This window comes from Sphaeramia orbicularis, chromosome 3 (assembly GCF_902148855.1).
Source record: "Sphaeramia orbicularis chromosome 3, fSphaOr1.1, whole genome shotgun sequence".
In the NCBI taxonomy this organism is placed as follows: domain Eukaryota; kingdom Metazoa; phylum Chordata; class Actinopteri; order Kurtiformes; family Apogonidae; genus Sphaeramia; species Sphaeramia orbicularis.
Genome location: NC_043959.1, coordinates 30,483,950 through 30,510,249, shown reverse-complemented (window position 1 = coordinate 30,510,249; position 26,300 = coordinate 30,483,950). Strand labels below are relative to the sequence as shown.

Genomic DNA, 26,300 nt, shown 5'->3' with positions numbered 1-26,300 from the left:
GTTTGTCTGTCCGTTAGTGTGCAACATAACTCAAAAAGTTATGGACAGATTTGGATGAAATTTTCAGGGTTTGTTGGAAATGGGATAAGGAAGAAATGATTAAATTTTGGTGGTGATCGGGGGGGGCACCGATCAGCCTTGGCGGAGGTCTGCGCTCTCTGAGTGCTTCTAGTTTAGTATTAATTTGCAGCCTTGTAAACCTGACCAAGGAAAATAAAATTCTCACTTTGTGCAGTAGTCGACACCTGGCTTTTCTGCCTCTGTCCATAATAATATACATTATATAGCCTTAACGTTGTATGAAATTAATATTTATTTGCAACATAGTATAGCAAACTATTACATGATCAAAAACAAATTAATTTTAGCCACAACAACAAAAAAAAGTCTCTGTTTTGAATGTCTGGGGTCGCCAGAAATTTGTGATGTTAAAAAGGGGTCACGAGCCAAAACAGGTTGGGAACCACTGGTTTAGGAAGATTGACGGTCAAAATTTAAACTGCTTCCTGTGTCCTGGAATGGACAATTACCACACTGTCAAACCACCCTAGACCTCTGTTACTCATGACACAACTTCACTCATACACAGATCAGCTGTAACATTTTGACCACTGACAGGAGAAGTGGTAACAAAATTGAATATTTCATTACAATGGTTCCTGTCACTGGGTTGGATGTACTGTAGTAGGCAGCAACTGAACAAAGCAGCAAAGTGAACAATGTAACGGTGACGACTGGGTCAGAGCATCTCCACAACTGCAGGTCTTGTTGGGTGTTCCTGGTCTGCAGTGGTTAGTAATGACCAAAAATGGACTAAGGAAAGGCATTTTTGTGGAAAAAAGGATGCATACACAATATTAGACAGGCAGTAATAGAATCATGCTTGCATAGATGCTCAATTAGTTGATATCTTGTTCTTCAGATACTTTTGATAATAACAATAATAATGAATTAGATTTATATAGCGCTTTTCCATGAACGCATACTCAAAGCGCGTACAGAGGATCCATTATTCATTCGCTCTCACATTCTCCCTCTAGTGGTGGTAAACTACAATTGTAGCCACAGCTGCCCTGGGGCAGACTGACGGAAGCGTGGCTGCCAATCTGCGCCTACAGCCCCTCCGACCACCACCAAACATTCACACGCATTCATACACCAGTGTGAGTAGCAGCACTGGAGGCAACGAGGGTGAAGTGTCTTGCCCAAGGACACAACAGCACATGGACAGAGCGGGATTCGAACCGCCAACCCTTTGGTTATTGGACGACCCGCTCTACCATCTGAGCCATGGCCGCCCCCAGTCTTTACATTGGGAATGTTGGGGATGCTCTGACCCAGTGATTTGGGCGTAACAATTTCTACATTGCCAGTGTTGCTCAGTTCCCGACTCTTGCCCAGTTTGATGTGCCCAACACATTCATTTTGAGGGCTAAATGGTGACTTGCTGTCTAATATGTCCAACCCACTGACAAGTCCCATTGGTATGAGATTATAAAAATGAGTACCACTTTGTCTGTCAGTGGTCAGAATGTTATGGCTGATCGATGTCTACCAATGCATAGCTGAGTTTAAATACTGTACAATCTGTGTAAACTCATGATTTGTAAAGCCTTACTACTCATATAACTGCTTCTCACTGTGCTATTTTTCTTACAAAAACCTCCAATTCTTTTGTTTTCAGGTCATCAGGATATAAGCATAAAAGCTCTCCCATTTCATATTCCATTTAGCTATGTAGCTAGAAAAATAAACCATGGATTGAAGGGATTCAGGTTACCATGGGAGAGAATCTATATCAGGAAATGCATCTTCAACAATGAACTGACCCCATTTTCCTTCTACAATCTATGAAATAATATTACTGTAGTAGTGTTAGGGTGTTTTCACACCTGAATTTCATTCCGATCCAGGGAGTAATGTATTACAATGTGTTACAGTGTTGTGCATCACCTTGTTTTGGTTTGTGTTCACACATTCCCCTAACACCACGCCCATGTAAACAGGTGGAAGCCACGTTCCTTCATGCACTCCCTGAAAACCTTGAATACTTCACAGTTTTTTAATGTGTTATTGAGCATTTCCAATTGAATAAAACACTTAAATAAAATACTCATTCATTTATTTGTTCTTGGATGCCGTAAAGGGGGGGTAAATGTGACAAATTCACGGGGCCCACCATTTCTGGGGGGCCCATAGAGCAGTGGAGGGGGTCCAGTGGATACAGGTTAGAAGTTGTGAAAATTTTGTGAAAGGTCCGCTGTATAAGAGAGGGATAAAAGCTGGGAGTCGGACGTTGAAAGCATGTTATGTTTCACTTTCGCTTCACACCAGTGTTCGTTACGTTAGTTATGGACCGCACCCCCACATATACAACTGCTGCCCTTGTACACCCCCCCTACACACACACACACACACACACTCCGCCAAATCACCAAGATAGTGAATTTCCTAAAGGGCCTACAACATTTAGCTTTCATGGGGCCCACAATTTCTAGCGGCGCCCCAGCATTCTTTCATTAATTAGTTCATTCCAATTTATGCTTGTCTTCCCAAATGCCAGTGAGGCTCTCTTCCTCTGTCCACATTGCTCCTCGACTCATTTTCTCCACTTGCTTATTCGGCGGCTGACGAAAGGTATGAAGCTCATTAAACTCATTAGCCTACTGTTTGTTTATGTCTGGCAGCAGCACTTTTTCGACAGAGCCGTTCTGCTTTATGGTAATGTTTGCGACATTGCAGCGCATCATACTCAGAGTGGTACAGAAAACTGTAGTTGTCTATTTCTGTCACTGTGGTCATGTTCACACTGTAAACCCGCTGCTCTGTGGATTGATTGCAACCGATCTGAGACCACCTCTACCAATCGGTCTCAGCTCTGTTGTTTTGTTCCGGAATGGAGCACAATTACTGCTTTCATATATTCTCAATCGAGCTGAGCTAAAGATTTGTTCCAGAACTACGGCTCCAATCAGTCCAGGTGTGAAAACACCCTAAGTCACTTGTGAATGAAATAAGCCAGTTAGACTAATTATACAGCAACCAATACAGGGTGGGGAAGCAAAATTTACAATGAAAATTTAGTTGTTTTTTTCTCAGCAGGCACTACGTCAATTGTTTTGAAACCAAACATATATTGATGTCAGAATCATACCTAACACTATTATCCATACCTTTTCAGAAACTTTTGCCCATATGAGTAATCAGAAAAGCAAACGTCAAAGAGTGTGTGATTTGCTGAATGCACTCGTCACACCAAAGGAGATTTCAAAAATAGTTGGAGTGTCCATAAAGACTGTTTATAATGTAAAGAAGAGAATGACTATGAGCAAAACTATTAGGAGAAAGTCTGGAAGATACTATTAAAGAAGAATGGGAGAAGTTGTCACCCGAATATTTGAGGAACACTTGCGCAAGTTTCAGGAAGCGTGTGAAGGCAGTTATTGAGAAAGAAGGAGGACACATAGAATAAAAACATTTTCTATTATGTAAATTTTCTTGTGGCAAATAAATTCTCATGACTTTCAATAAACTAATTGGTCATACACTGTCTTTCAATCCCTGCCTCAAAATATTGTAAATTTTGCTTCCCCACCCTGTACATACAACAGTAGCATCCGAATCGATGCTAGAAACCCTGTTGGGTGACATCCCAGAGGTAGTGTTTTACATGTGTTTGCATTTGAGGTAAGTTTGCTCCCCTTTTGTTGGTGTCTCAGGTATGTAACCCAGTGAAGCACTGCCATGTGTAAACAACAACAGTGATCAGTGCAACGTGGATGACATTATGCAGGAGACAGCAAATGTCTGCTTTCACTGTGTCTGAAGTATTCCTCAAAGAATGTGAATGTCACTTTAAGATGCTGCAATGAACACTTAACAGAAGCAGCTCACTGGGGCTGAGCAGACACAGCAGTCTGGAGCTTGAAAAGCAGGAATGGTTTAAGTGAATGGGGGGGGGGATAGAGTTTCTACTACAGCTACAACAAGTAAAACCTTTTTTTATTCCCTAATTTTGTATTTTATTTGAGTATTTCACATTTTTCCCTGCAGGCTGCATGAGGGACCTACGCTTAAATGGACGCTACATTCCACTGGACGGTCAGCCACGAGATGGGGTTTCCCAGGTCAGCATGCAGGGCCTCACCCAGGGATGCTCATCTGACTCATGCAAAAGGAACCAGTGCAGCCCTCCCTTCACCTGTGTTGACTTATGGAGAGTCCACGAATGCAGGTACACACAGACCCGTGCACAAGAAATGTACCTGATTAAACTCAAGCATTTCCCAACTCGCCCTCTTTGTGACCCCATCTTCACATTCACTACACTACAGCTGCCTGTGATTTTTACCACAGCGTTGGCTTCTGTTCACATCCATGTAAATAGCTTTGAAAACAGCCTGAATCTGAGTAAATTTGTACAACTTGTAAAGTTCAAAGCATCCCAGGTCTTTATGTTTTTTCCTAAATCTGATTGAAATGTATATGTAAATTCCACGGCTACCATTTTATGGCACAATAAACATTCGATCATCTGTGCGTACGGACACTAGGCTATCAGCATTAAACTGTAACAGCCAGTTACAATCCACTTGATGTAGAGGACAGATGGAAAAAAGCTCATGCTGGGACAATAGAAAGTAATGACCAACAGCAGCAGGAGGAGCAATAACTGGAGAGACAATGACACAAAGAACAATTTACAGCAACAATCAAATGTTATTCATTGGTGTTTTTTTTTTTTTCTACAGGTTTCATTGTATTTTCCAAAGGCCCGGGCACAAAGGCTGTATTAACTTTTTTCATGTTGCGGCCTTCACTGTCTGTTCTGCTGCGATTCCATAAATGTACATATAGCACATTCCTTTGTACAGAGCAGGATTTCTCAGGGACACCTAGAAGTAATTACTTCAGATTTGCCAGAACTTTCTCTTGGTCTCAAGGAAATAAATCTCTAAATGGTGTCGACTGAATCATCCCATGTTTCCACAGGTTTTGAGTGAAGTCATCGTAATCAAGGACACATTGTTAACAGTTACAATACAGTCTTTTCTCCTCATCTCGACCTCTTTTTCCATCCTGAAGAATCCACACACACAACGATATAAACTTTAGTTCAGTTGAAACCTGCTATTTTTTTTAAATTCTAGCTGGAAATCAGTGTAACAGATTCCAAACCAATTTACTTCAGTCAAAATACATTGTGAACTGTCGAAAATTAGTTTTGCAAACCAGATTGGTGGAAAAGGGCTTTAAGTGAAGACAGGAGGTTATTCATTGAGATCATACAGTACATGTCAATATAGTGAGGAGTTCCATTTCATGAAAAAAAATAAAATAAAATGCACATCATACCTTTAATTAAATTTCTTCCAGGTCTGCTACATACATTGAATTAGTATGGAGACAAATGTGGATGTAAACTGCAACTTGACTTGAGTTATACAACCACAACATAGTAATTTTTTTTTTTTTTTTTTTCTGCATCTTACTGCACAGTGTTCTCTATTTCAAGCCAGAGATTAATCTGACGAAAATGTAAATAAGGTAACTCACTTAACCTCTTCATCGTGAAGAAAGAACTCAGATCAGCACCGTGCTGCTGCTCTTCACACTGCCAGGCAGAGGAGAAATAACAGAGAAGGAGCTTCAAAGTCACCCTTGGTGCATACGACATCAGAGACTGACTTAACCAATGGTACTGCTGGCTACTGCACACATCTGTGGGTGAAACTGCAGAATTATCCAAATAAGCAACATTAAAATGGAAATTTTAAACATGGATGTGCACTGCAAAGTTGTTTGCTGTGTTGGTTTATGTCTGCACTGGTGAGAAGATGAATTACAATCCTCAACGACTAAGGAAAGAAAACCTGAAAGACCTTCATATATATAAAATTGTCTTCCACTGTTACAAATGCACTTGGCCAGTCTGGCAAGTTACAATTGATATTACTGCAGCAGAAGTTAAGTCAGGATCAGCTGCTTCTGTCAGATGAGACTGTGTTTTGCCAGAGGTCTCGTCCACATTTCAGTGGCTGTGGTCTCATTTAAAATGAATGAGGAGGCTGCGCTTTTAAGGTATGTTATTGTCAGTGTAAATGTGGCCTCGGAGGGTTTTAAAAGTTGAAATGCCACAAGAGCCAGTGTGTTCAGTAGCAGCTTTGGCTCCCTTTGAAGGGTAATGAATAAGGCAGTGAACTCCACCTGCTCTGTCACGAAGCTAAATACCTCAAATGTAGGAGGTCTGACCCTAATGGGATTCAACTTTTGCCTGATCAACATTTCACGAGCACTACTGTAAAACTCTCTGAATGAGGGTTAGTTTGTTTGTCAGCAGGTAATGGGAAATGCCATGCAATGAAAAGCTGGAGCAAATTAACAACCAACTCCTCTGGCAGAGACCAAATCAAACACCAAGTGCTCTTAGCCACATACTCTAATCTCAGCAATTTTTCTACCAATAGAAACATCAGCTTCCATTCAGTTTGTTGCAGCCTTCTAGCTTTTAATCTCGCCTTTTCGTTTTTTTTTTCCACACCTCTGATCCATTCACCCACATCATCCATCCACCAACCTTTTTTTTTTTCTCATTTTTTTGTTACAATGGCTTTCATTCATGCACTCTGCCCTTCCATTTCCCAGTTTCCTTTTCTTGGTTTCTTGCTAGCGGTGTGACACAGTTACACCCACCCCATCACCACCCACTTTTGCCTTGACCTGCCATGACCTGAACCTTGAAAACTTATTAGAGAGTAGTAAGTGTTGGGACTGAGTCCAAGTCCATGATACGTCCTATCCTCTTAGGAATTGTCTGATGATGTGAATGCTTTGAATTCTTAACATGGGGATCTCAAAATTATTCTCTGACTCTGCTTTCATTTTCCAAAGCAACACTTACAAACAGGCCTAGTGCACATTGTATTTTTCCTCCAGCAGAGATGGCACAATGTGTAAGTTTTTCCTTAAAAACCTATAGACAGACTTTGTACTATAATAATCCTTGCAGTCATCATCTGACCCTAGTGGTCCCTGTCTCTTGCTTGTATTTTCTATTTTCCTCTTGCTTTTGTGTGTTTGGAACTGAAGCTCTTCTTACTTACTGCACTACTCTCATTAAGGTGCAGTTCTGTCTGAGAGACAAATCTCTGGACAGAGCACTCACATAAACACCAGATGTGCAACCTTGTTTATGAGTGCTTTATAAGGCTGCAACTAACAATAATTTTAATCTGTAGATTATCTGAATAATTAATTGAGTCATCTGGTAAACACAAAAGACTCGATTCTCAAAGATCGGTATTTAACCCAAACCAATACAGGCTGCAGACAAGTCACTAATGATTACATACCTGCAATGGCTTCGTGTATAGTTAGCGAGCACTAGCCCTTTACCTAAACTCTTTATGGCTAGAGACTAGCAAACTATAGTCTTCAAGCAGCTCTGGTTATAGGCTATCAAACTAGCGTTGTATGTATTAGTTCCAGTCAATGATAGGTAATGTCAGTCTGGTGGCCTGATAAATGGAGATGGATGAAAACGTTATAATTACGACTATAGTGTCTAACTAGTTAGCGGGCTAAAGTAACCACAACATGTAGGCTATAGTAAGCTACGTTTGCATGATGTTTGGCTGAAATGCAGTGCACTGTGGGATTTTGGCCTTTTTTTTTTCCTCCATATTCGAGTTTTACCACATTAACAGTGCACTACATTTCGGTCAAGTAGGGTTGCCGTGGCCACCGTGAACATAATGTAAACCTAGCTTTAAAAATCTGGCCCAGCATCCGAAGCCTCAGCCATGCTGCTCTGTGTTTTCCTCTGTTACACAACACAGTGTGCGGGTATGCCTCAATACTAATGTGCTCAAGACCCAACAAATCGACTGCCAAATTCCCTACCAACTCTTTTAAGAATCGATTTGGATCAATTTAATGGATTCATTGTTGCAGCACTAGAGCTTTACAATATTCTACTTTTATATCGTCAATATTGCATTTCATGGCTTTTTTTCTTACAACATAGAGCCAATGTCCCACCCCTTCTCTATTGCCCATTGGGACAAATCTTCAGAAGAACTCTGAATGTAGTCAATGGCAAGAGACAAATAATTTTTTAATCCCATGTGAATTATGCAACCATTCACACATATGATGTTTGCCAAGTTAAAAGATAATTTTATTAGCCAAATAAGTTGCGGTTTGTGGAGAAGATAGTAAAGAGACTTATAGTTTTGTGTTCAACAGCTGAATGGACTGCATCTCTCTTTATACATGATGGACGTTTCTAACACCAAAACAACTGCTGCATTGGCACAGTTTACCTTAATCTATGAAAGTGCAGTGAAAAAGTATTTCAAGAGGTGAAAATCACCACAGTCCAGTCACATTGAAGCTGCAGAGACTTTGAAAACTCTGAACAACTCAAACAGACAAAAAAAAAATAGCACAAGATAGATGAAATAGTGCAAAATACACAGCGCAAATATAAATGGTGCAATTCTGTGCAACTGAAAATGTAAACAGATCAGTACTCTTACATGAAGTATGACCTGCTCAACCTTCTCTTTCTACCTGGTTTATTGAGTGCAGAGGAGAGGCAAAATTTGAACAGTTCTGTTTGTAATCTCAAGTGCTAAATGTTACATCGTTTACCTTTGATATAGATCTAAGAACTTCACTTTAGATGTTTTTTGGGAAAAGCAAGGGCAAAGACCTCATTTCTTCATTGATGCCAGTGGATCTTAAAGTTTTAATACCACAGATGGCTGCTGGGGTTAACACTCATGGACTTACATTGAACTGTTCTCTAACTATTGTCATTCCAAGTGTTCCAGTGGTACACCTTTAAATCATTGCTCCATAAATAAGATTTCAGGTCAAATAAAATGTTTTGGTGTCAACCATTTTGGGCTTTGATTCACTCACTAAGACAGACTTTGAAAGTTCCTATTAATTTAATAAAATGCTTTTTTCCTGCTGACAGACAGCTCTATTGTAGTTGTGGTAAATATATTTAAATGACAAGATTGTAACATGACTTTTACATATTACTTGATAAATTTTACTGTTTACTGATCTAACATTTAGCATTAGCTCACCTAAGACCACTTACAGGTGGTTCAGAACCCTTGTGCTCCTGCAGCTCTGTACCTTTTGTTCAAATATGGTCACTTCCTTCCACAAAAATCCAACATACCATCTAGAATTCTAAACTACCGGCATTCAGTGGGTGATGTCACAGTTCCTCCACCCACTAATTATATACAGTCTATGTGAAAAACAAACAGAAAAACCAAACAAAGATGAGCTACGTAAGTGTACAACAGTTACACAACATCAGCATTTTAATGTACATTTAACAAAAGACTTGGTAATGACAGTCAGTGAATTAGAAGAAGAAAGTAAAAGCCGTGTTATTGAGTGTTATTCTGTATTCAAAGCATACATTCACACTTCCTAATTGAGAAAAAGATTGAAATCTCTTTTCCAAGAGTGACTTGGCCAAGAGAGCGGCATATATATACTCAAAACAAATCAAGACACTACAAACCAACAACTTTCATACAATACAAATGAATAAAAAAGCAATATATAGTTATATACAGTAAAAGAGCATCAAAATTTAACCAAGAGTTCAAGATGCAGTTCCTAGTCCTTTGAGGCAGATTTAAATTCACCAAAGTAATAAGTTCGGACTGGTCCAGGAGCTTCTGTAAGTCACTGCATGAAGAAGGGGCAGCGCATTGGAAAGCTTTTTTACCTGTTTCCATTCTGATTCTGGGAGCCATTATTTGTAGGATGTTCTGAGAACACAGACCATATTGCGGTTAAGATGGAAACAGCATAAGGATGGATTTATAAATAAATGCGAATGAGACTTCAACCTGGCAGAAGACTGAACATTTGTTATGGAAAATCACCCCCAACCGCAGTTAATTACCTTTAACATATAACAGTATATTGGTATATAAGTACCTAGGTCTTCATATTTCCCTTGCATTGTCAAGTTAGCTGACATTTAGAGCTACAGTACGAAAATAAATTAATGTGAGCAATTTCAAAGATAATACTGACTTTGGTTGCCTTTGAAAAATCATTTTACTTTATATTGGTCCTTCTGACAACTAATGGTCAGAGGAGTCCTTCTGGGAGTAAATGTACTGTAGTTTGTGTTGAAAGGCAGTAAACCACTTTAAGTTCTCCAGTTGATAGAGAGTAGAAAGAGACAGAGGGGCAAACATTTTTACGGTCTCTTCTTTTTTTTTTTTTTTTTGCTTTAATCAGTTATAGCACCATCACATTCACCCTGTGCAAGATAAAAATAAGAGAAAAAACTGAAAAAATTGGTATGAAGGGGGAAGTTTATATTTGGAAATCTAAATTAACCCATAAACGCCCAAACGTCCACCGGCAACCAAAATCATTTATTGATCTAGAATATTTAATACCTGTTGAGCTACTAATCCTATCAATCCATGTCAATAATTGGTATAAAATACAGTTTGTCATCTTTTCATGGTCATCAGATATGACCCATTTGGATGTTCAAAGGCTCTGTAGTTACCATGAAACACCGTCATCCTCTACAACACTGATTCACCAGTAAAACCCATGAAGTTGGATCAATGACAGTGGATGGAGACACTTGTTTTATGCTCAGTTAATGATATATTTTACTGAAAAAAAGTCAGTTTTTCTACAGTTTTCTCTGTTTTTGATATAATAACCCTCAGCGTTAATCTGAGCTTTAATGAACATTTACATGATCAGTAAATTTAAATATAGGAAAATCTAATTTTCACTTAAAAATGCAAAAAATACAGAGAATAATATTAGAATAAATTGTGATAAATCACTTAACAAAGGTTAAAAAATTTTTAAAAATCATTTAGGACCTGCCACTAAAGTAGCGCTAGGTCTTTATGGATTAAAATGACCACTGCTTCTAGATCTTAAACGTTGCTCAACTACATTCATTGTACTTGTCCAAACCACGTACACTTTAGTATATGTACAGGTACACATACAAATACATTTTACAACAGACAAACAAAATATTTATTTTTGGTCAAATACATCATACAGTAAACAATGATCATTTCGCACCAATGTTGTCACCTTAAATAGAATAGAATAGAATAGAATAGAATAGAACTTTATTGTCATTGCAATACCACAATGAAAAGCAATTTAGCAGCTTTCAGTTGCAGTAAAAAATGATAATAACAACAAGGAGGCTTAAGCACAAGGCTTATTATTGTTTATCATATTCCTTCCAAGGAATAACCTAGAATTAGAACTACATTGTACTCTCAGTTATTAGTCTTAAAACATAATTTCCCTCTCTTAATCTAAATGATGTTAGCTAATAGGAAGGTTATTGTTCACTGTATGAAAAAGCACTTCCAATGTCTGTAAATACACAATATCAATGAATTCCAAGGTGAAGGATCCTATAAATAATTGATTCTCAGTATCCAGCTTTATTTATTATTGTAATCACTCTTTTCTGAAATTTAATAATTGGGTGTTTTGTATGAATTTCCCCAAGCTTCAGAACAATATAACATGTAAAACGGTACAAGTAAAGAATACAGTATGCAGACATTTTTAATTCAACAAATTTCTTACTTTATAAAGAAAAATAACTGATATAGATAATTTCCCTTTGCTATATACTATATGTGGCTTCCAATGCAATTTATGATCTATAATCACTCACAAGAACTTAATTTAATTTACTCTTTCAATTTCCAGACTGATCTCATGAAATTGCGTTGTATGTGACGCCAGTTTATTGCATTTGGCGTGCTATACGTACGCATTTTCATCCTTTCACGTGTTATTTAACGCCGTTTGATTGCGTGTCAATGCGCTAGCGGCTAATCGCGCTCATGGCGTACTATTTTATGCAGCGTAAATATACACGCTGAAAGCTTATAATGCGTACAGATAGCACGCCAATTAAAAGTGGGGTGTTATCTGTACGCAGTTCATGATGCCACATTGCAATTTCAACGCCATTTAAATTCAGTTTTTATGCACAGATGTAGTATTTTCTAAAGAATTTACTATGGAGTATTATTATATAAAGTAAATGCATCACTGTGTTCATGTATGGTTGTGGATATGCAGCTAATACAGTTTAATTGGTTAATGAAGAGTGAATAAACATTTAACTTCAGGGTACAGACAGATTTAAGAGTACAAACTCACATCAGCGTCTTAGTAATTGCTCCCCATGTTGCCAGCATGGACAGTGTAAACGCCCCCCCCCCCCCCCCCCCTTCCCTCACATATCAGCACATTGGATCAAATCAGAGGAGAGCTGAGGTGAGTTTGCCCGAGGAAAGACCCAGATGTGGTTTCTTCTAAATGTCTGCACCACTGAACAAGGTATGGGGGGGGGGCTTCAGTACATCTTTAACCTGAACATTCGACTGGGGAGGGGCCCCACACTGTGTCTCACCTATACAGATGTGTGCTCAGTGACTTCAGGTCGGTTGCATTAACTTCACACAAAATGAAGACCGATCTCCTCAGACCTTAGATTTGACACGGGGCGGACACCCTACAGTTTTCCCAGCTGGAGAATGCAGGTGTGGGAGACGCCATCCACTGCCTCATCCACCAGGCCTGCTCTCATCTGGACCACGGAAGTGCAGCTGTGAACATAATGTATTTTTGATTTTCTTTCAACGCAATACATGCGCTCTTACTGAGAGAAAAGATGACCGTATGGACCCACACCTTATGGTCTGGATCATAAATTTCCACAATAGCAGAGCACAGTGTGTCTGGGAGACTACACATCAGAGGCATAGAAACAACACAAATGACTGTGCTTTCCTCTGTCCTCTGACCCATAGTCACATTGGACTATAACTGTTAACCCTTTAACCCAGGGGTGTCAAACTCATTTTAGTTCAGGGGCCACATTCAGCTAAATTTGATCTGAAGTGGGCCGAACCAGTAAAATAATAATATAATAATATATAAATAATGTCAACTCCAGACTTTTCTCTATGTTTCAGAGCAAAAAAAAGTAAATTTACATTATGAAAAGGTTTACATCTACAAACTAGCTTTTCAAAAGGTGTGAATAACATGAACAAACTGAAAAGATAAGTGTAATTTTAACAATTTTCGGCCTCAGTTTATCATTATAACTTACAGAACACAATGGATCTACAAACACACAAAACATTTAATAACAGACAGAATCTTGATAAAATTGTACTTATTACCTCCGCCAAGGAGGTTATGTTTTTGCCAGGGTTTGTTTGTCTGTTTGTTTGTCTGTACGTTAGTGTGCAACATAACTCAAAAAGTTATGGACAGATTTGGATGAAATTTTCAGGGTTTGTTGGAAATGGGATAAGGAAGAAATGATTAAATTTTGGTGGTGATCGGGGGTGGGGGGGCCCACAGGGGGGGCCACTGATCAGCCTTGGCGGAGGTCTGCGCTCTCCGAGTGCTTCTAGTTTCTCTTAATTTCATTTCAGGTTGTTCATATTTACTCAGGTTATTCATATTTTTTGCGAAATTATACTTTGTTTTAGTGTAAATACATGAAAATATTTATGTTTACAAAGAGAAAAATTTGGAGTTATTTCTATGTTATTACCTCCGCCAAGGAGGTTATGTTTTTGCCAGGGTTTGTTTGTTTGTTTGTTTGTCTGTCCGTTAGTGTGCAACATAACTCAAAAAGTTATGGACAGATTTTGATGAAATTTTCAGGGTTTGTTGGAAATGGGATAAGGAAGAAATGATTAAATTTTGGTGGTGATCGGGGGTGGGGCCACGGGGGGGGGCCACTGATCAGCCTTGGCGGAGGTCTGCGCTCTCCGAGTGCTTCTAGTTATGATAGTATTTTACTGAATCCTGCCCACTTGAGATTAAATTGGTCTGAATGTGGAACCTGATCTAAAAGGATTGTTAATATCTTAGTGTAATTTTTGCATTTCACAAATTCATCCCAAGGGCCAGACTGGACCCTTTGGCGGGCTGGATTTGGCCCCCGGGCCGCATGTTTGACACCTGTGCTTTAACCCCTGAGATATTATTCCAGGTAAACGTGCTGCTGTCAATTTGTGTCTGTTTCAGTGTCATAAAAGCTGCTCTGAGTATGTGTTTGTGTTCCTTTTCTTCAGTGGTTTTGCTTTACTGTGTGTTTTAGGTGTCAAACAGGGTGGAATAACAGAAAAAGACAAAGAGAGGAATTGAAGTTTTGCAGGTTTTTACTAAATAAGACGCTCAGAATGTATATCAATAAGATATTTAGGATGTTGAACACGAACTGTGAACTGGAACACACTGAACAACAAATATTTGAATTTTGGTCCAGTAGTTTTTGTTTTGGAGCTCTTATTACCTCCGCCAAGGAGGTTATGTTTTTGCCAGGGTTTGTTTGTCTGTTTGTTTGTTTGTCTGTCCGTTAGTGTGCAACATAACTCAAAAAGTTATGGACAGATTTTGATGAAATTTTCAGGGTTTGTTGGAAATGGGATAAGGAAGAAATGATTAAATTTTGGTGGTGATCGGGGGTGGGGGGGGCCACGGGGGGAGCGCAGACCAGAAAATTTCATCAAAATCTGTCCATAACTTTTTGAGTTATGTTGCACACTAACGGACAGACAAACAAACAAACAAACAGACAGACAAACAAACCCTGGCAAAAACATTACCTCCTTGGCGTGGGGGGGCCCGGGGGGGGGCACTGATCAGCCTTGGCGGAGGTCTGCGCTCTCCAAGTGCTTCTAGTTTTTTTATGAAACAGTCCAGCAGCTTTTTGACACCTGGTCGAACTCCAAAAAGCAGATATACAGTCAAAAATAGGTAAAAACACAGTAAAAAAAAAAAAATAAAGGAAAATCACAACAACACTACTTTTTTAATTTTAATTTGTTTAACCTTTATTTAACCAGGAAAAAAGATCCCATTGAGATTAACCCTTTCATGTACACTGGTCACTACAGTGGACAGCCATTCTACAGCTGTTCTCTTGTATATTCATGGATTTTGTTGTTCTTTTCGTTGTTGTTGTTGTTGTTGTTTTTTACACATATCTTTATTAAAGTTTTAAGACACTACATATCTTTTCTGGGATGAATTGGTAACATTATGTAGATCTCTCCTGAGCATAAAGCCCCAGAATCACAAGCCCTCCCCATAGTTTTCACACAATTTATCAGTAAATACATATTTCTGTGTGTCAAAAATTAAACGTGTGGTGTCCAGCTGAGTGGACATTTTTGCAGCTTCATGAAAAACAGGTTCATAGGAATTTTTTTTTTCATTATTATTTTTTTTAATGTATTTTTAATTTTTTTTTTCATTATTATTGTTATTTTTTTAAATTATTATTATTTATTTTTCAGAAGAAAATTTTAATCACATTGTTTTTTTTTCATGCCTAAAGAGGAATAAAAACACTCTCATAACTCTCATAACTTCTCATAACTCGTGCATGAAAGGGTTTAGAACGTCTTTTTCAAGAAAGTCCAGGCCAAGAGGCAGCATGAAATACAAAACACTGTTACAACACACAAGAATTGACAGGATAAGTCAAACTATGAAAAACAAGTGCAAGTCATTGTCACTACAAACAACAGTAAAAACAAAAAAACGACAAGGAAAACGGTGTTAAAAAACAAACAAACAAAAAAGCCAAAACTATACTATTTTTATAACTAGACCCTCTCATTCGGCGCTCTGTGTTTTACCCCCTGTTACACAGGGGGTGTGGGGTGCACTGAGCATGCTCAGATGTCTATGGAAAGCACGAAGTCTATTCTATCAGCACATTTTTAATTTTTTCCTATTGAGCAAACGGTTGAATTGTAATGAATATTCAAAATAAATCATACATTCAGAACTCTCACCACAGACACATTAGGGGCTAAAGGGTTAAAACCTCTGCCATTTGTTTTTTAGTGGGAATCATTTCAGTGTAACAGAAGCATTAGCTGATAACAGAAGCTTCATTCATATAAAACAAAGTTATGATCAGACAACAGCAAAGATAAGACAACATTCATAATCATCGGTTCATAATGTTACCTTTATTTAGTTTAGTTTTTTTTTTTTTTCGTTCAGTGAGTTTTAGCGGTAGATAAATAATACTTCTTTTTATCTGCTTAGTGTTAGCTTATTGCGGCAAAGTTTGTCTCTTTGGTCTGTTTTGTTAAATTATTCATGACAGATGCTGGTCTCAGACTGTCAGCTTGTTTTAGATATTTGTCCATTTAAGCGCTTGTTGTTTGAGTTGGGTTTCTGTTTGGTTGAGCTTTTAGCTGATGTTCCTCTGGTTATGTGTGTGCATATTGCTGCAGATATTGTGTAGCATTACCATGGCAACACAGATGGAATTGTGGCTGGTTTTAAGAGGCTACATACAACCTAAAGATGTGCCATATCATGTAATGTTCTCAGATGATGCTCAGGTGGTTTGGTGTATTGGGGTGGACAGATGAAGAATACAAAGGCCTGGACTGTGATGCACAGCAAACACTTCTGAATACAAATTAAAAACAGGTCCGTGGTTGCCAGTGTTCTTCTTATCTGTGCTGTGGTGTGTTAAGGCAGCAACACCAGTAAGAGAATGGCTCCGGATGTGGACAAGCTGGTCAGATGAGCCGGACATCTGGGAATTCTGGGAGAAGGACCCAGTGGAATCCAGTCTGTCATGTCCAATGACAGTCAGAGACAGTTAATGCACACCACCATAATGAAGCAGAGGAGTGTTCAGTGTCACATTTCTGTCATAGAGCTGAACAACAGGCAACCTGAGGAGATTCTTTGTCCCCAGAGTCGCTAAATTCTTCAGCTACAGGGGCGGGGTTGGGAGGTGGAGGTGGAGGTGGTGGGTTGGGGGGGGGGGGGGGGGGGGGGGGTTAGTCCAGCAATCTGCTCTCAGTTGCTGTTTTTGCTCTATTTTACTGTCTATATTGTGCCTTTAGTCTCTTGGGAAATTATGTATCTACTCTATCTTACTTAACAATCACCTTTTTTCAGCGTATAAACATCAGTTCAAACTTTAATGTGCTGAGTCTGCAGTGTTTTATATACATTATACATAAGAAGACTTATTATGCATCAATTTCTTTCTTTTTTTTTTCTAATTTTACACTGATCTTGTATATTGCAAGAAAATATCGGGGATTTTTTTCAATAATACATACAGTAAGTTGTGTATGAAAACAACTTCTGCATAAACATTGCATGTGAAAATTCTGTTTAGCTACATTTTATATCAGCTGGGTATAGATAACAATTTTATTTTTTACATTTATAATGATTTTTGATCATATAGACACAGCTCTGATTTATTTATTTATTTATTTATATGGTTACATGGATCCTGAAGGTGGAACTCATTTCCCAAGTTCATTACAAATGATTACCTAAAACATGAACTGAAGTAGTAGCCTCTATTGACTTCCTGTAAACACTAACTACTGTATAAATACTCATTTTGCATCAGAGCATAAATTGTTCATTAGTTCTCATGAAATATGAACAGATACAATATGTCAACTCCTCAGTGATATTTACACCATAAACTAGTCTATCATTCAAAGTGTAATGTTTAGTAGTGATCTTAAGTCAGTATTTATAAGCACCAACAAATCCCCAGAGACTAAGACTCATCTCTGATGTCATCAAAATGTACAGCCTGGAGCTGGTCCATAGACACTGAATGGGATACTGAATTAATGAGCTCGTAAAATGTTTGTTTGAGCTGTTACACCCAAATGAGCTTTTAATTACAGTGGTGCTTTCTGAAGTGAGGCAGAAAATGTGCCCCTGTCTGCATAAAATCATCCTAGTTATTGCCAGTGCAGCAGTCAGCATTTTCATCTCATCCACTTGTCTTTTGAGGTACATGTGTGGAAGATAACTGATTTAAGGGCAGTAATTAACTGTTTTTTTTTTTTGCTCTGGCTAACAGTAAAAGACATTGTTTTCCTTATATAATGTTTATTTAGTCTTTTAATGCTGTAACTGCGTAGTTTGATTAGCGTCATACCCTTTTTTTCCTCGCTTTTCTTGACAAGCTATGATCTGTTGAGCATTTTGTAAAGTTTTTTTTAATCTAGTCAGATCTGCGCTCATCTACATCTAAGTGAACCGTATCATGCAGTTTATGATTGTTTTCCCTCTTGGCTTTTTCTGTTTGCTCCCCTCTTGCTTTTCTTTTCATGTTTTCTCTACTGAAACCAATCTGACTCTCTACCTCCCTCTTCTCTGCCCCCTTTCACCCTGTCATGGCAGATGTCCACCTGGTCACATGATCCGTGTAAATGGGACAAGGAAGTCCTGCGTGTACACCCTGTGTGCCACGCGGCCTTGTCACAGGGGGACCTGTGTGGCCCAGTCGCCCTCCAAGTTCACGTGTCACTGCCCGGAGGGTTACAGGGGACGCCACTGTGAGACCACACTCGCCATCTACAGGGAGGACGTTGGCCTGAGCTTCAGTTCTCTCTTCGCCATCTGTATCTGCTTCATGGCCTTGTTAGGTAAGTACTGCACAACATAGCCTGCTGTGTATGAAAAATGAATGAATGAATATTTTTATTTCAGTTATGTACAAAAACACATACATATAAAAAAAAACATAAAATTAACACATCTGATAACTGAAAAAGGAAGAAGCTGAAGCAAGAGGCTTATTTCTGCTTCTCCTACTCCCATCTTTTGAATTACCTGAAGTTGCAGCAAATAAAACATTTACACAAATTAGTCTCCATTCAGTTTCTGAAGTCACTTAGAGATCATTGTACTTTCATAGCCCTTGAGAATTTGACAACTTTAAGCTTTTTTAAAAATCGACAGCGAGCTCCACAGTTTCACTTCATCCTTCAACTAGTTCCGTTGTTTGACACCAATAAGAGAAACACAGCGAACTTTAACGTTTGTTCTTGCTTTACATGTTTCAAACACAAACATCCCTCTTAAATTACATTTTCCTTCTCTTAACTCAAAAATTTTCTGAATACAAATAGGAAGATTTTTGCTTTTAGCATGAAACGTAATTTCCATTGTTTTTAAATATGAAATATAAAAATTTTAATATACCAGATCCTCCAAAAAATGTATTACTTGATTGAAGATAACCAGTTTTATTTATTACTCTAATAGCTTTTTTTGGAGTTTAATTATAGGGTCTATGTTAGTTTTATACACATTGCCCCAAATTTCCACACAATATGATATACCCTACAAACAAAAAATTAAGGATATTTCTTTTTTTTTTTTTTTTTGTCTTTTTTTTTGGTCAATTTTGCCAATTTGTAAATAAAACTATGCCTGGTCATTACAAAAACGTGTTTCAGCTCAATTCACACACAAAAAAGTAAAAAGTGTGCAAGAATCCCAACTGAAAAAAAGAGCCCCAAAATTAAAAAAATATCCTTAATTTTTTTTTTTTTTTTGTAGTGTATATGACACATATGACTCTAGTTTATTCAAAAGGGGTGATGTATTCTTGTCATGTTTGCTTGTGTTGAAGTTTGCAGTAGCACTTGGAACAATGCAATGGAAAAGATGAATTAATATTAACTCAGAAATATTTTTCTTTATTCATGCTTTAGGTAATAGCGCTATTGTAGGAGAGTAAAGAGTAAATGCAGACTCATGCAAAATTTACATTAGCTACAACTTCTTGCGATGCCTTAAAGTGTTTTCCTTTTTTTACATTTTTAAATATACATGCTGCCAGGCACCGCAAAAAAAAAAAAAAGAAGAATCTAAACATGAACTTGGACATTTTAAAATCCTATACTATCTTCGTGTATTTTTGCCTCATTCCATGGTTGTCAGCTTTGCAAAACTATCTTCCACTCTCTACCATTGAACTCCCAATAACCTTAAAAATATTTACTTAAAATTACATGACTGGTGGGAGTTGTTGTTCCACAGCAGTTGCCAACGCAGAACTCCTGTTTACAAAAAGGTAATGCAAGTTTTATTCACTCATATTCCTTTTCAGTAAAGTAAAGGGGATATGATGATAAGTGCTGACCAGCTGATAAAACCCATTACATTGGATAATATAATGGTTTTGCTGAATTTGAACACTGCTGGAAACCATTGATATATTCTGCGCAGGACACTGTACACAGCTGAACATTACATAGAAAAAAGAATAGAAAGTTCCTGCCAAAAAAAACACTCAAAAAAAGGAGTTGTAATAGTAGTATACAAAGGTGAGAAACTGTGTAAAGGCGACGGCGGAAAGTACTTTTTGGAATCCCCGTAGGTGTTGGAATGACCCGGATCGCTCAGGGGAAGGTGAGGTCAGTCTGCAAGTTGACTCAGGTCTAAATATGTTTTGTTGTGCAGAATCCAAAGTTCACATATACTCAAATGTTCACACAAAACTGACAAAAACAAAATAGCACCACAACCACAGTTCACTGCAACACCCCCCGCCCCTTCTCAGTTTCTGTCTGTCTCTTTCACAGTATCATAATATGGTACCAGATGTTTCTAATGATGTAATTGATGTTTCTGTGGTAATGAGTATCCTGCAGTGCTTAGTCCCTATAGGCTTTATTTACAGTGACGTGGGTTTACAAAAACCCCAGGGTGGATATGGACTAACAGGCCCTCACAACACACCACTCTTGTTTGTTTGTAATAATTACCATATTAATATTAGAGTAGGCTCCACATTAGAATATCCCTGCATCCCACTAAAGCCTCATCATGTTTGTTCAGATTCGTGTTTTGGTAAAAAAAAAAACTTAGTAATGCATCAGAGTGTGTCCTCATTGTCATGACTTTTCAAACTGATGGAGATGTCAGCTCACAGAGCGCTGCAGTGATCAATTTTCCTCCCTGTTGCCAAAAACTGTTGGCAGTTTATTCCGAACCCTTTAAGCTTGGACAGGGATTAAATGGATAAGTACAGTGAAATAGAGCTTCCATCATGATCCAGTTCAATTAGGGCTTAAGCTGGCCTTCGAACCTGAAATAGCCCAGTGTTAAAGCAATGAAAAGGGTCTGCATTGACAGGGGTTTGTAGCTTAAGGTAGTGTTGACATGAAATAAAATCCAGAGAGCTCAGTTTGAGGCACATATCTATTATTTTAAGGGCTTCGCAACTATTGTTTATAATGTTCTACACGTCTGTAAAGTTCTCCCAGTTATAATTATCTTATCTTTTTGTTTTTTGCATGGCGAACAGCAGAAATAAGTTATGCAAAGTGATGCACCTGGAATACACAACTGGCTGCCACAGCCAGGCATCGCTGGCAGTCCTTTGCTTTTAGTTTAGTTTTTATTTATTTATTTAGTTTTTGCTGGCGCCTTCTGCCTTTGCACCTCTGCTGCAGTAACAGACTAGACTCATCTATATATTGGAAGAGGCAGTATGAAGGAAGCCGAAGAATCAGCACACAGGTCAACAGTGGTACAAAAAAAAAAAAAAAACAGTATAAGGATAACAACACAAAGATGGAAACGTTGCAGCCGACAATTCCACAGTGAATAAAGAAACACAAACATTTTCTTCAGTATTTGTAAAACTTGTAAAAGTATAGCGTCACTTAATGGCCATTCCGATTATATTTTTTAATCCATTAATTGACATGTACCCCCATATCCTCATGATAACGCACTATATCATTCCTGACGTTGTTTGCTCAAAATATTTAGTTTAGTTTAGTGTATTACCTCCACCAGGACGTACTGTGATCACTTTGCTTTGTGTGTTTGCATGTTTGCGTACGTGTTTGTTTATTAGCGAGATAACTCAAAAAGTTCTGGACGGATTTTCATGAAATTTTCAGGAAATGTTGATACTGACACAAGGAAGAAATTACAAAATTTTGGTGGTGATCGGGGGGGGGGGGGGGGGGGGGGGTCAGATCTGTCTTGGCAGAGGTCTGTGCTCTCTGAGTGCTTTTCTTGTTTATTTTTAATACGCAACAAAACCAAGTTATCCCACATAGTCTTTACAAATGAAACATATGATAAGAAAACTAAAAAAAGACAAGCCCCACCCCCAGCCCCCGATCACCACCAAAATTTTATCATTTCTTCCTTGTGCCAGTATCAACATTTCCTGAAAATTTCATGAAAATCCGTCCAGAACTTTTTGAGTTATCTTACTAACAAACAAACAAACACGCACGCACACAAAGCAAAGTGATCACTAGACCTTCTGGTGGAGGTAATAAATATTCAACATTAAAACATTAAAAACGTTAATTCCTTTAATTCCACCCTTTCTCCACAAAACAGTCTATCCTTTAGCTTCCTATCAGCATAATATGAAAAATCAAGTTAGTTAACCTTACTTATCATCTTCACATACACATACATACTCCTCTGTGTTGTTTTATGGTCCCCCGTGCTCAGCCTGTTGCTTTTCTTTATTTCCTTATCTATTTCTTTTTGTTTTATTATTTACGGGTATTAACATTAGGTACATGGTTGGCGGGGTCTATGTGTGTGTGTTTGTGTGTACATGTATGTATGTATGTGTGTATGTGTGGTGGTGGTGGGGTGCACTGATTTTATATGTAAAGCAATTTGTGCTACATTTCATTGTATGAAAAAGTGCTATATAAATAAAGATTGACTGATTGATTGATACATATATATATATATACATACATACATACACAACTACAATGACATACCAGAAAAACAGAAAATAAATAAATACAGACACGCATACACATACATTGACATACCAGAAAAGTAAAAGATGCATAAATACATACATATATCTTTGAAGGCAACACAAAATGAATACACAATGAAGTAAACAATAAGACAAAGTGAACAACAACAGCAATGAAACAAAACATCACAAATCAACACACAAAAAACAAACAACCAAGTACCCATATGTTCATACTCTAACACCTCTTCAGTTTTATACTTAGCATTTCTTCCATATAGAATGAGTTAAAAGGGGCTTTTGATCCTTGGTTTTAGCTAATGTTAACACCTTAACTTGAGCAGGCAGGAGCTGAGTAGTTGCTGTAAGGAGGACATCCGTGTACATTAGATGGTTAATAAGAACGTCCCCTACCATTCTTCCAGTCTCACACTCCATTAGCTTTTAGACAGATCATCCGTGTACTAATTGAGGAGAACAGGTGACAATATTCCACTTTGTCAGGCCCCATTTCTCATAGCTTTCAGGGTTTGACTTGTGCAAAATCCTCCTCGAACGTGTGTAGGTATTTTGTAGTTACATATATAATTTATACAGGTTACTTTTTGGGATGTGTATGGACATTTTAACCCATAACCATTTCAAATCATCTGTGAATGTGAATACGGCTTAGTATATAATAATTTTCACTGTTAGATGTGTTTTTTGGAAGCTTATAAAACAAAAACCCTTGACTTTTATTTGCATGTTCTTTTGATAATAAATACAACTTTATATTATGGCTTGAATCCAGCTAGTTTTGATTGTAGGCTCACTTTCTTGATAAAACAAAGGGCAGGAAGTTTCACGAGCTGCTGCAGCTCACTACGTTAGTGTAGTTGCTAAAGTTCTGTGATAGTACCGTCGAAACACCTCCTCTCCTTAGTGGGTGGACGGACCGCTCATTAAACGTTTAAATCTGCACATTTTTCGGTGTCTCTGCCAGCCGGTTTTTTCACTGTTGAATATTCATCTGCCTTTACCTTTAGGTCTGTGTTCGTATTCCTGAAGGATCCGCTGCTGAGAAAGCGCCTCGGGCACAGCCATACACAGACAATGTGTTGTCAGTACAATGACATGTTCCCCTTGTTTAATTGAGGACAATACAATGGAACAGTAAAGAACAGTACGAGACAGAGTGTGATACAAGCGAACATAACAGATCAGAGAAGGCACGGAATAAAACAGGACGCAGTGCAATACCAGAGGAAAACAAGAGGGAGCTGAAAAGATTACAAAGAAGAGGGAGAATACAACACAGACAGAGATCAGAAGGGAAAGGAAAAGATATGCAAGTCATGAGAAGGATGGTTTCAATGTCACGCTGCTGCCGGCCATGTGTGCTCGTCTCATTGGTGATTCAGGGGACGCTGTCCTTCGCATCCAGACGCCAGACAGACACAGTTCAAATGATCATTTCGTCTCTTTTTTTCCTCACCCCCCCCCATTCCACATATCCACCCTCAAACTGGGCTTCGGGGCTCACATTAAATGCAACATTCGACCTTGATCCTGCAGAGGTTTACTTCTGTTTTAAGTGTTAATTACTTGATTTGTAGGCGTATACGGTACTGTTTACCCAAACCTGCCGAAAATTGAGATCAATGCTCCAGGGGCTTTGGTAGCAATTTCAATCGGTAGAGCATTCTGCGCTCGATCGGTCAAGTGTTCCTCTCTCTGAAATTTAAGTAGTAGCAAGAGAGGCCTTTAAAGGGGAAAAAAAATAAATAAATAACCTTCATACTCGTTGTGCAGACCCCAAATGTTTGACTAGCAAGAACAAAAGGAGGGCAGCAATTCTCTTGATGCAGTGCTGAAGAAAGATGGGCTGGTCTTTAGAGTATGTTATGATTGGTGAAGATTAAAGACAGAATCCACTCGAAACCAGAATTCACATTAGTTCATTCCCTTTCATCTTATTGTCCAATCACAGTCAACTTTGGAAAGCAAAGATATACACAGCAGCAAAATCTGACATATCGTAGCCAGACGACTCAAATAACTCTTGAAGGATTTTAATCACAGCGGAAATATGCTCAACAGAAAAACACTGAAAACTCGCGATTTGTACTGTTTTTGTCGTTCTTCTGTCATGTCCAAGCCAAATGAAAATAATTAAAATTCACAGGACAGAGCCGATGATATATGTATTCTATTAAAGTAGAGGAGTTGAAGCCCCTGGTCTGAACGGTTTCATTCAAAGAGGACTCATGGAGTTGCTCTTTTCCTCTTCCATTGATTGGATTGGGAGACTGCAGACCCACTGATGGTCCCTGGAGTGCTTCCTTTGGGTTTGAGAGTTCAGAACAGAGTTTAGTTGGGAAATGTCAGCACGACTGCAAACCCAGTCCAGCCAGCTCTCTCCCGACAGTATTAATCATTAATAACGTGGCTGTTTAAATTTATCATGTAGCTTGAATATTGATTTGGCTCTGACTGATGTGAATTCATTTATTCTGTTTGACTATTTTGGCCTGAACATGTTTGTAGCTATGTGTAAATATCATCCTCTTTTTACATCCACCTTAGGGTACTCATACTTTTGTGTATTGTTAAATCTCCTTGTTACTGTCTCTCAGCACCACATTTGCTTGTTAGACTCACTGTTTTATTACCCCGCTTCCTAAAGGGGAGGCAAGGGGTATTGTTTTTGGTTCGGTTTGTTTGTTTGTTAACACTCTGGCAGCAAAACTATTGGTTTAATTCATACTAAATTTAGTGTATATACTGCCAGTGACCCAGAATAGATCTGATTACATTTTGGGAAAAGTAAGTCAAAGTTTAAATTTTTATGAATTAAAAAAAAATAAAAATTCCCTGTTTACTTATAATGGGTGAAATTTCAAGCGTCTATGGCGGTAAAAATATTGGTTGAATTCATACCAAATTTATAGATTGCCAGTGACCCAGAATAGATTTGATTACATTTTGGAAAAAATAAATCAAAGTTTAAATTTTTATGAATTTTTTTAAATCTTTTTTTTTCCCCCATTTACTTATAATGGGTGAAATTTCAAACGTCTGTAGCAGCAAAACTATTGGTTGAATTCATACCAAATTTGGTTTATAGATTGCCAGTGGCCCAGAATACATGTCACTACATTTTGGGAAGAGTAGGCCAAAGTTTCGATTTTTTTAATGAATTTTTTAATCTTTTTTTTTTTTTTTTCCCCATTCACTTATAATTTGCAAAATTTCAAACATCTATAGCAGCAAAACTATTGGTTGAATTCATACCAAATTTGGTTTATAGATTGCCAGTGACCCAGAATACATAGCATTACATTTTGGGAAGAGTAGGTCAAAGTTTCTTCTTTTTTTATGAATTTTTTAAATCTTTTTTTCCCCCCATTTACTTATAATGGGCGAAATTTCACATGTCTGTAGCAGCAAAACTATTGGTTGAATTCATACCAAATGTAGTTTATAGATTGCCAGTGACCCAGAATAGATTTGATTACATTTTGGGAAAAGTAGGTCAAGGTTTAAATTTTTATGAATTTTTTAAATCTTTTCTTTCCCCATTTACTTATAATGGGCAAAATTTCAAATGTCTATAACAGCAAAACTATTGGTTGAATTCATACTAAATTGGGTTTATATATTGCCAGTGACCCAGAAT

At 38.0% G+C, this 26,300-nt stretch overlaps 1 protein-coding gene across 1 annotated transcript in view; it reads left to right on the top strand.

The window, feature by feature from the left end:
- LOC115413880 (neural-cadherin) overlaps positions 1-26,300 on the top strand; it is a 527,604-nt gene that overhangs the window by 465,334 nt on the left and 35,970 nt on the right. Inside the window, exons 34-35 of the mRNA XM_030127006.1 lie at positions 4,054-4,234; positions 18,280-18,524. Coding sequence (XP_029982866.1) covers positions 4,054-4,234; positions 18,280-18,524 — 426 coding nt within the window. The remainder of the gene's footprint in view (positions 1-4,053; positions 4,235-18,279; positions 18,525-26,300) is intronic.